Consider the following 12,046-nt stretch of genomic DNA (forward strand, 5'->3'; position numbering starts at 1 on the left):
CACCACCACCACCATAGACTGGCGGTACTAAACTAAATTTAAATAATCACAAAAAAAAAAAGTAGAAAACATATACCTAATTATTATGATTAACATTCAACTTAATTATAACTATAAACACTATATATCTCAGGGGTAATTTACCTTTTATTTTAGAAAAGGCATGGTAGCATTCACCGTATATATATATGAACAAATTTTCGTTAAAAGTAAGAAAAAATGTTGTCACTTAATATTTTTCTTCTTAAAATATATATCTTATTTTTTTAAACATCAAAAAATAAAATTTAAAACTTGTTTATTTAAAATTTAAGAAAAGAATTAAAAAGGTGAATTAAAATTTTAAATTTGTTATATATAATTATATATCCTAAATATACGGTGAGCAAACTTTTGGTGGAGAACATGGCATTTTATGAATCATGAGTGAGGTATGTCCCAGAAAGAAAGAAATCCATAGCTTTCACACTTCCACAGTTTTTTATAATAATAATAATAATAATGTGAATCCGTATTAGTGATGAGTAGTTTTGTCCATTTTCATGTCCAAAAAGCAGACATCCAGGCCCTACCTACTCAAAATCTCATCAAATTAAATTTCATACAGTCGCTTCTAAATTTTTCGCAAACAAAAATATTTGAAAAATTGAACAATCAAAATCGATCTAAATTAGTCAAAAATTATTTTATTTTATTTTATATTTATTAATTATATTTAAAATAAATATTTTATATTAAATATAATAAACATATAATTTTAGATATTATATATATAAAATTATAAATGTTAAATTACAAAAATTACTCTTTTGCAAAATTTCTGTATTTAAAAATATTCAATACAGTGAAAACCTACTATTTAGAGAGAGGCTGAGAGAAGCTAGACTTTAAGCCAGGTATGAAAAAGCAACGTACACTTTGAATTTAAAGGGGATAATGATTCAATCATGATGTGGCTACAATATAGTATATAAAAAAAAATCTAGTATACACGATGTGTGATGTGAAATAATAATATGCATAATTGTTTATAAAAAAAGTTTTAAATATATTAGTATATTAATGAATAAATTTCAACCGTTGATTTTAATTATAAAAAATATTTATAATATATATAATTAAGATTAACGATTAAATTTATTAAAATAATTGATATATATATATTGATATATTTAAAAGCTTTCTATGTGTTGAGTTCACAAGGGCAATAGAGAGACTAGGGAGGGAGAGAGTAGGGACTTTCAAATTTTGAAATGAGTGAAAGAGATATCTGTCTATCATATGGGTAGGTGAGATAAACAACATCATCATCAACAACTTTAATTTAGTTTAAACACCGGCCATGTGAGAGATTTTAAGCAAATACTATATTAAAATTTAATCATATTAATAATGGACAAAGCTATATATTCAGTAAATATTATTATTTTTAATCAGTATTTAATTATAATAATTTATATTTATATTTACATATATTTTATATAAAAAATATATAATTTATATTTATATTTATAAAAATTATATATATATATATATAAAATAATATTAATTTTTTTAAAATTTATATACATGAATTAATAAATTTTATATTTGTACTAAATAAATTATAATAATAAAAAATATTAAAAATTATTGACGCTTATAAATTTTTTATTAATTATTTGAAAAATAGTTTTGTAATAAAATAAAAATAAAAAAAAAAACAGAAAAAGTACTAACTAATTAAATATATTCTTTCTTGTTTTTATAAAGGCAGAATATAGACAATTAAATAATTAATAACCTAATTAAACTATCTATTATGTTATTTTAATTAATATGATGTGAAACTAATGATATATATCTATTCATCTTCTCTTCCGCCATAGACAAAGATAATAATAATAATAATTAACCAGTCAGGTCAACAACTATGCCAACCTGACCCCAAATTAAGTTTAACATTAATTGTATTAAAATACTAGTTTATTTCTAGAATCCAAGCTTCGATTTCTTAAGGTTTATTTAATTTTACTTATTTAAATATGAAAAAAAAGATGATACACAGAATCTGTGTGAATTTTGAATGAGGACAAAAGAAAGAAATGTCACACTAAATTCCAGCTTTGTGAGTATTAGTTTAACCAGAACGATAAAGCTTACAAGATTACTTTGGAAATACCAACTTAGCAGCCTAAATAGCGCTTGAGCATGGTGATTAGTGATTACTTTCCCTAAACCCCACAAATCTCACTCTTTTCTCAGTTAACAGACGAGTATATGCTTTTATTCGCCTTTCTTTTATTATCTTTTATTTAATATTTATATACAATATATTTCAGCATATTGACTTTGGCTTTCGAAATGGGGCTACTTACTTCTAGACACGCCATTATTTAAACAACGCAAACATTGATAGCTAAGTATAATTAATAACCAATTGAGAAATCATTTATGAAAAAACGAGGAAAAAGATCTGGTACTTATTAGTTATATCATATGTCTAAAAAATTTAGGTTTTAGGGTTGAAAGTTAGAGTTTAGTATTTAGATTTTAAAATTTAAGATTATAATTTAGAATAAAAAATTATTTAAAAAGTTGGTTAATATTAATTAACAAAAGTTGACTTTTTAATTCAATTCTATTTGAAAATATAAAGATATTTTTATCTTTTGTTTAAATTAAGTAGACTTAATTCTAAAAATTGGTTTAGTTTGATTTATAAGAATTATCTCATATCAATAAAAAATATATATATTAATACTTTATGCTTATGCAATATGATATGATACTTTAACTTTTTCAAGTCTAAAAATTAAATTACTAAGAGGACGATATGCTAAAACAATCTATCACTATTATTGTTATATCAATTTCAAAATAAAAAATTTGACATGTAGAGAATGTCTTGGGGATGAATCTAATTAATCAATCTAATTAATCACTCTCTCTGTGTTATTGGTGGGTCACCGCCGTGAGGACAACGGGGCTTGGACTTCTATAAACATAAGAGTTATTTAGTGTTTAATTAACTATGTGTTTTAGAAATTGCATGGAAGGACAAGTATCAAGGTTTTGACTTTTGGAACCAAGTTACTATAGTACTACAAAATTTGTGCCTTTGGAACAATGTTCTCCTTGTGTCTAGCAACACCGTGCGTGTGTTTAATTAATCAGATTTGTATTCATGAGATCTAGTCATTTATGGAGCGTCTTTATTTCATCATGCATTACTATGCATCCTTCTTATATAATAATTAAAATGTTACTATGCCTACCTGTTCATTTTCATTCATAATGGAAAAGGTAAATTCAATATTAAATCCTAAAAAAAAAATCAATAATCAACCAACATGAGTTATGAGTTATAAATGTGTAGTTTTTGAATTTTCAAATATTTATGTTTTGTATATCTCCTAACAAGACAGTAAATTTGATTACTTATTATCATAGTACTTTATTCAAATAAGTAAATTAGCCCTTAACTGCTTTTACTATTAGCTAATATTAGTAGTATAAATAATTATGTTAAGTATATACTAAAATAAATTATTAATATAAATATATATTAAAATATAAAATATATATTAAAAATAAATTAAATAATATTTATATTTATATATAAATATATTAGAGCTAATTTTGATATACTCATAATAATATTTTCATAGTATAAATATATTATATAAGTCAGAATTTGATATTATTAATTATATCCATTTTGGAAATTATGATCATGGATTAGAGTTTAAAAAACTTAACTTATCTTTCTTTATTTTATTTGTTTTATACTAATAATTATTTTAGTTTGATGATAATAAAAATTAAATTCAAAATTTTTTTATTATAAAAATTTAATCCTATATTATAAAATTATTTTTTATTAGAAGAAATTACTAAGACTCTAATCTAATTTTATTTTAATTTGTAGATATTTAATTAATAACTAATCCAATATATAAGAGTAATTCTACGGTGTCTACAATTACAAATTGTGTCTAAATTACTTAAATATAAGTGTTAAGATAGAGATGAGACTCACTCTTTTATGAAGTTAAATTATGTGTATTTTGTAAGCACTATAGAACACACCGATCCATTATTGATGAATCATGCATGCACATACATTATATGAATAAAAAAGAACACACCTACATATATGTAAAAATTTAAGTACAATCAATTTTATGAAAAGTTGATAGTTAAGTGTCAGTAAATAAAATTTATGTGATATTAACTTTATATAAAATTAATAGTTAAAAATTATTAGATTAAAATTTAATCAAATCCTATCAATTTTACATAAAGTTAACGACATCTTAATTTTCATATATATATATATATATAAATATATATAAAATTAATAGTTGAAAATTATTAGATTAAAATTTAATCAAATCTTATCAAAGTTAACGACATCTTAATTTTCATATATATATATATATGAGATTCCGAGGCTGGCGCGAATAATCATTAAAGAAATAAAAATAATGTATGTGTATACATTATATCTTGCATACATGCATCCAAATGATTCTTCACACGAAAATTCAGATTTGAGAGAGCAGAGAATAAAACCTTTTTCTCTTTTGGAGGAGGCACATAAAAGGACGAGAATCTCCCATCAAATCTAAACAGCTAATAATAATGGCGGTGACGGTTTATGAATATTCCCTTTAACCCGCCATGCAATAAGAACAATCTGATACCAAAAAGTTGGACTCACCGTTTTCTACTTCTACGCCAAGAACATACACAACACTGTTCACTACTCCTTCAATTCACCACCACACACGCAAAGGTTGTAGTAAACCATAATTCACATAGGTGAAACCATAGACATCATTGACGTGAATTTGTGATTGAATGCTATCTTATAGCTATAGACACCTACATACACCTACATATATATAGATATAGGTATGCATGTATGTTGAGTATAGAAAATAACAAAAATTATGATTCCAAAAGTGACACACAAAAGCCTTAAGACAAGCATGGTGATGTCCATTTTTATCTTTACCCATCTTTTCTCTATTTATATGTTACTTCTTTTTCGCACCTACGTCAAAGTTAAAGGATTATAAACATACAATTTGTCATCATTTCTAGGAAGTCACTTCATACTTTATTTACACCAAGTAACATGCCTCATCATGCATATACATAGGAACAAAATTTTAATTCAATCATTTTCATAGCAGCCGAGGTTTATTTTTTTAAACCTGAACATTTAATTATATAAAATAATATAGTGAGATCATGATTATTTTACAGTAGCCACCACTTCAATATATATAAAAAAAATAAAAGTTTGAAGATTGGATTAACACTTGAAAATTAAACTTAATTATCAAATAAACATTATTACACCAAAACTGAAAAATATTAGTATCATATCATCATTTAAGAGTTTTATTTAAGGTAAAAACTCAGTTGAAGACGACCTCATGCGAAGTTGATATCTGAAAGTCGTTAGATGAAAATTTAGTCAAATCAGTCAAATTATCTAATGATTCTCAGATATCAACTTGATGTGAAGTCGATTGCTCCTAAGTTTCCACCTAAAAATACACACAAATTCCTATGAATTTGAATTTATTATTTCTGAAACTGGTAGATGTAGTTATATATAGTAGATGAGTAGGAGTGGAAGAAGAAACATGATATAGTCCATTATTGCAATGAGTATATATGAAAGTGAAATTATTATTAGTATATAGTACAAACAAAATAAGATGTAATCTTATTGGAATGGAGACATATACACACTAATCATATACTTCTACTTATCCCGCAATATCCGTTCACGTGTCTTGGCCTCTTATCTCTATCTCTATCGTCTCATGCATTCCATTTTCCCAAAAATTACTTGATTCATTATTCATGTCATGCATGTAAATCACAACACACACTACAGTCTCAGTCCTAATTAATCGATCCGATCCTACTACTACTACTCCTCTACCATATCATTATTGAACTGTCATCGTGAAAAATCGATGCCTCTTTGCCGCTACTACTGCTGTCTCCTGCTGCACATTAATAATGAGGAAAGGAATATATGCATATGCATATGCTCATCTGACCCTAATTTTCAAACCCAAACAAATACATATATATACTCTATCTATTACGGTAAAAATAATATACATGGGTAACTAATATTCAGTTACTGCTTGTGTATATACATGTACTTTATATTCTTTCATTAATATATAGTACCGATAAAAAAAAAGTAATTTGAATTTCAAGTTGCACTACACTCTCTATTTAAAATTTAAGGAAGGCCACTTCAAATTGTAAAATTAAAATTAAGGTAGCACTTAGCTATCTATATAGTTCCCTGTTTTACTTAATTATTGTAAAGGGGACCAAGTAATTAGTGGGTTTAGGAATTTGTCTGTGTATTTGGCAAACGCGTCAGAGAAGTGAGAAGTGCGTTTGAATCTCTTGAACGCTTCATTTGTATGTTTGACAATTTTTTGTCATTTGAATTCTACTCTTCGTTTAACAGAAGTTATAAATTCTTGCTTTTTCGTTCACTTTTTTTAGTTGGACTAAAAATAATTTCTATGTACCAATTGTGTCTTTCATTATTTATGTATTTGTTATTTGTTTTATAATATTTTTTTCCAATATTCTCCCATTTATATTATTATTTTTTATAAAACTCTTATTTTTTTGTTTATATGAATTTTTTAACTATTATTGTTATTTTTTTGTATAAATTATTTTTTTGCTTTGTATTATGATTTTATTAATCCTATTAGAATAAAGAAGACTGAAAGTACTAAAAAAATTAAAATTTATTTAGATATCTAAAATAAAATTATAAAATAACATAAAATAATTATTTAAATTTATATTTTTTTATAATTTTTCATCTAAAAGTAATTTTAAATAATGTAATATTTTAAACAATATTTAGTTTATTATAATTCATTTTAAATAAAAATTACCAAATATAAATCACATTAATACCAACTCACTTGTAATCAAAATCAATTTTACAAACTTAATTTTATACGAACTTTTTTTTACAAATCATAATCCAAACACACTAAAAATTACAAAGAGAGAGCACCAATGAACTCTTAGATTATTTATGGCATTCCATAAATTAAGGGTTAACATTTTTAGATTGAGACCTTAATTAATAAGTGTCCCGGTTGATTGACATGACAATAAATAATAGTACAATATATAAGTAGTTAAGGGAACAAGGAATTAAGAAGCATTAAATGGTTGATTAATGATTGTAAGAGGGCGTTTTCTGTTAAGAATCCGTGTCGGATGAGGCTTTAATAATCAATATCATTGCGGTGGTGAGTGGTCTCTGATCTGCTGACCCTAGCTAGCTGCGTTCTAATTTACCACATTGACCCTCCCTTACTTACAATCACTTTTCTGTTTTCTCCTCAACCCTAACACATGCAACAAACTAACTCCGTTGACATTTCCTAACGACTATTCATTCATTTTTTCAAAAAATAAGAAGCCCTTTAGCCTTTGAGCGCTAAACAAATTAAACGCCGTTAACTTATGTCGTTTTCATCATAATAAATAGAGCCTCTATGTTCCTTCTTCACTTTATTCAACGTTTTTCACTTCCATAACTCTCTCTCTCTCTCTCTATATCTCTCTCTCTCTCTGAGTTTGAATTCCATTTATAGAAGCTAGGTTGTTTACTATTATTGATTTATGATGGTTGCGTGAAGCAGAAGTTGGGAATAATAATATCAGTACTTGTTGTTGTTTGTGGTGTTGGACATTATTCGGTTCATCGGAGAGCGCCGTCACACATTGATTACGTGCGTTTAAATATGGGGAAGAAAGATGATTATGAGCAGAAGAGTGATCGCAAGGAAGCAGCCAAAGTTGAAGCTGTTCTTGAGATCATCAGAAAACAAACCCCTCTCACTCTCAAGCAGGTTCTCTCTCTCTCTCTCTCTCTCACTCATCTTCTTCATGAGGTGGTTACTGTTTGCAATATGATATAGAATTATTACTGATTTTATTATTATGGTTGTGCAGGAGAAGTTCTGTAACTATGGTTGTGTGAAACGGTTTTTGAAAGCCAAGGGTGATAATGTGAAAAAGGCAGCAAAGCAACTCAGGGCATGCCTTTCATGGAGAGACACCATTGTCACTGGTATCGTATATGCATTTTCAGTTACTTTTTCAATCATCCACTTCTCTTTTTCTTAGTTTTTGAATCTTGCTTTACTTTTTTCTTTTTTTTTTTATTTGAATTATGCGTCAAAGAAAAAGAACACGCACCCTACTCCCTAGAAATCATTACCGCTCTCTCGCATCATACCCAAATACCAAATCTCTTTGTCCTTTTCTTTTCGATTTTTTTATCCTTTTTATTGAAATAATAATAATATTATTAATTTTCGGTTTTTAAATTTTTGAAAAGCAGAATATTTGATAGCTGATGATTTCTCAGCTGAACTAGCTGATGGACTGGCCTATGTAGCTGGTCATGATGAAGAATCCAGACCTGTTTTGGTAATCTCAGTACTTCATTTATCTGACTTGAATTGGTTTGAATTGTTTAATTTATTCTTTATTTTTAATTGGTGACAGATTTTTCGGATGAAACAAGACTATACCAAATTACATTCTCAAAAACTGTAAGTTACCAAACACGAGAACAATTCTTTTTGACTATTCTTGATATCTTACTACTAGCTTATAATTTTATATATTTTTTTGAACTTATGAAGGTTGACCCGCTTGCTGGTATTCACAATGGAGGTAGCAATTTCAACGATGCCAAAAAACGTAGAAGAATTTGTGATGCTTTTCGACGCAAGTAAGTAGTAGTATAGGTATAGTGCACATTGGTCAGTCACATGTCCCAAAATCCCTGTATTGCCCTTTGAAGCTAACATTAATTAATGAGAAAGAAACAAATAAAGGAGTAAAAGGGGAAATGAAATCAGGGGGGGTGAAACAGAAAAGATTGAGGGATCAGAATCAATAAATGAGATAGCAGGGGATACAATGAATCCCGGCAGAGCCTGAATGGGTCGCAGATAATGTCCGGAGTGCCCCCCCTCATTAGTTGCCATGTTTACTGCTAAAGGGTAATATGGGGAAATGGAGTTGTTATTAATATTCTGTATATTGTTCTATTTCAATCAATCTTTATTGTTTCCTTAAATAATGGTATAGTGTAGTGATCCTCCTTTTTAGCTTGCACTAACACCCCTTTTAAGATGAAATAACAATATTAGTGGGGGCAGGCTTTTACAGGTCAGCATCTGCATTTATGAACATGTTGGTGGGAGCACTGAAAATAGTGGCGGAGTACTACCCAGGCCGGCTAAGCAAAGCGTTTGTGATAGACCCTCCCTCCCTTTTCGCATACTTGTGGAAGGTGAGAAAATAACTAACCAATTCAAATTCCTTACATGCCTAATTTTAGAAGTCTACCATGTACTGTTACCCATGTGCCACTTGCATGTCATGTGTTTGACCATCTTCAATATATAATATGGACCGGACGGACCACTTCCTATCTCCGATCCTTTCCTTTTTAGGTCTGCCCCAGCCATCCACTACCACTTCCCACTTTTCCTTTTTACATTATCTCAAATTCAAATCTATCCACTAACCACTACACTCTCTGCCTTGTGATAAAACAAATAAGATATTTAACATGTTTTCATGTGATTAGTTACTATTAAAATTTGACTATATGAAAAATGAGTGCACGTATCTAATATCTATATCTTAATAAAATATCTACCGTTTTGAAGATTATATCAAATTAAATTTAAATTTCACAGTACTTGTGCGGGTGCAGGGTGTTCGCCCGTTCGTGGAGTTATCAGCGTGGGTAACAGTGGTGTCATCGTTGGAGTTCGAAGAATCCATGGACTTGAGCCACTTCGAAACGTACCCTCGAGCCTCGTCCCTACGATTCGATCCATCCACAATCAAATCAACGGCCAAGATTGGCTCCTGCTCCTCGTCCCGCTTCTCATTTACCGTATCCCACCACCTGGACTCCCTCAAGCCCTGGTACCTAAGCCTTACCGACACGTCAGCATCCAAGGTTGGGCCCACAAGCCCAGCACTCATCTCGCCACTCAACGCTCGCTCTCTCTCCTTCGCATCGCCCGTCGCCAGGACGCCACGTGGCAGCATCAACGGCCCAGCTGCCACGAGGAAGGACCTGTTCCCGTCAACGCCGATGCCGCAGCGCGTGACGGAGCCGCATCGAGCGGGAGTGGCGTCGTTCCTTCAGTCTCCGGCGGCGTTCTTCCGGCGAGAGGGGCAGGTGAGGAAGGGAGAGAGATGCAGGGAATCGTTCTCGGCGTACCTGAAGTTCTACCGTAGGCCGTACGACGAGATGGTGTACAGATCGAAGATGCGGCCCCCATTGGGTGGGCTCATCTCAATCGTTTCTCCACATCTCAGACGACGCCACGTGTCCATGTCACAGCGTTTTTGAATGAACTGAACATATACGACACCCGCAATTAACTCTTAATTGTTGCACCCTTTCTTTTTGAATGAACTCAACATATACTACTATTACTAGACTTGAAATGAAATTACTAAGTGGGAAATGGCACTCATTAAATACGTTAATTACTACTGTAATTGTGATCAAAAAACGACGACGTGCTGAGCGGGGTGTGAAATGGCGTGCATGTTCATAATTTATGGGAACAAGGGAGCGTGGTCGAAACGGCGAAGGTTCAAAATGAAAACCACAAACACCGTTGTAATTTTAATTTTTCCACTTTTCTTTTTTGTTGCCTTATTACTTATTAGTAGGGTAGTATAAATGGAATCTTTTGTAGCAACATGGGGGTTGGACCTTGTCTTTATATAATAAGAGAAACAGGATCGGAGAACAAGTTTGAAATGTTGAATATTATTGTATGGTTGTGGTTGGATTTATTTATCTTTTGAGAGAGAGTGAGTTATACGATGAGATTGAGAGGGTAGGTAGGAATATGTGTCGGGGTTTTGTTGTCTCAGTGAGAACTCAGAAGTCAAACTCAGTTCACTTCAGCTCAGGTAAGCCACCATTCTTTATTCCAATTCCAGTACTAAGTGATATTTTTTTTAATACTAAAATTAATGATCAAAATTAATTATTAAAATAAAATATGTATTAAAAATAAATTAAATTATATATATTTATTTAAAAATATTTGATAATTAGTTTTAATATATAAATATATAGTATTTTTATTATTATTTTTTGTTTCAATAAGCCATATTTAAATCACACTATAAGAAAATCGACTAAACCAAACTAAATTCACAATGAATAAGGATATTTTAATATTTTTTAAAAAAAATCACATACTAAAATACCTACCACTTAGACAAATTTGATTTTAAAATTTATTATAAAATATAAACACTAAAAGTCCGTCATTAAATATTTATATATTTTATACATATTTTTTTAATATTACTAAAATAATTGTTAAAAAAGATTTGTGTATATTCAAGTTGTTTGGAATGATATACAATATAGAAGAGTATTTAATTATTTATAAGTGTTAAAAGAATCGAAATAACAAAGACGTAATATTTTATAATAAATATTTAGATATGCTAAATAATTCTAATGAATGTTAATTGATCTTAATATATTCTAACAATAACTAATTTTTTTATGAACATAAAAATTAATTACAAATATAATTTTATACTTTTAGTTGTATTTTGATTATATTTGTGAATAAATTTTGATTATAGTATTTGTCAAATTTGATTGTAAATGTGAACACGAGATTCTTTCGTATATTTATATAAGTACTTGATTGATGATTGACTTATATTATGGTAGTTATTATATAACACAGTTGTATTATTTTACTAAAAATTAAATAAACTAGTTTACATCTTTGAATTGGAACCAAAAATATTACATGTAGACATAAGATATGAGATATCATATAAACTTACAACTCAATTATTGTTATGGAATATAGATTTTATACAGTCTCATTTATGCTACATTCTACTGAATTTGAATCCAATTATAAAAGGTGAGTTGTTACCAAATCTCACCTTATTAGTAATG

General features: G+C 28.9%; 1 protein-coding gene across 2 annotated transcripts; it reads left to right on the forward strand.

Annotated features, from left to right (window-relative positions):
* The first annotated feature begins 7,408 nt into the window (after positions 1–7,408).
* LOC112711796 (uncharacterized) lies at positions 7,409–10,877 on the forward strand. 2 transcript variants are annotated; one of them, XM_025764515.2, is made up of 7 exons: positions 7,409–7,913; positions 8,017–8,134; positions 8,408–8,496; positions 8,575–8,621; positions 8,715–8,803; positions 9,237–9,370; positions 9,800–10,877. In XM_025764515.2, exons 1-7 carry the CDS (start codon positions 7,806–7,808, stop codon positions 10,448–10,450), a joined length of 1,236 nt encoding a protein of 411 aa, XP_025620300.1. In that variant the 5' UTR covers positions 7,409–7,805; the 3' UTR covers positions 10,451–10,877. The 2 variants fall into 2 exon arrangements, with proteins under 2 accessions (XP_025620300.1, XP_025620299.1); XM_025764514.2 differs by having other exon boundaries at positions 7,572–7,913; positions 9,228–9,370.
* Positions 10,878–12,046: the final 1,169 nt, after the last annotated feature.

This window comes from Arachis hypogaea, chromosome 9 (assembly GCF_003086295.3).
Source record: "Arachis hypogaea cultivar Tifrunner chromosome 9, arahy.Tifrunner.gnm2.J5K5, whole genome shotgun sequence".
Classification (NCBI taxonomy): Eukaryota; Viridiplantae; Streptophyta; class Magnoliopsida; order Fabales; family Fabaceae; genus Arachis; species Arachis hypogaea.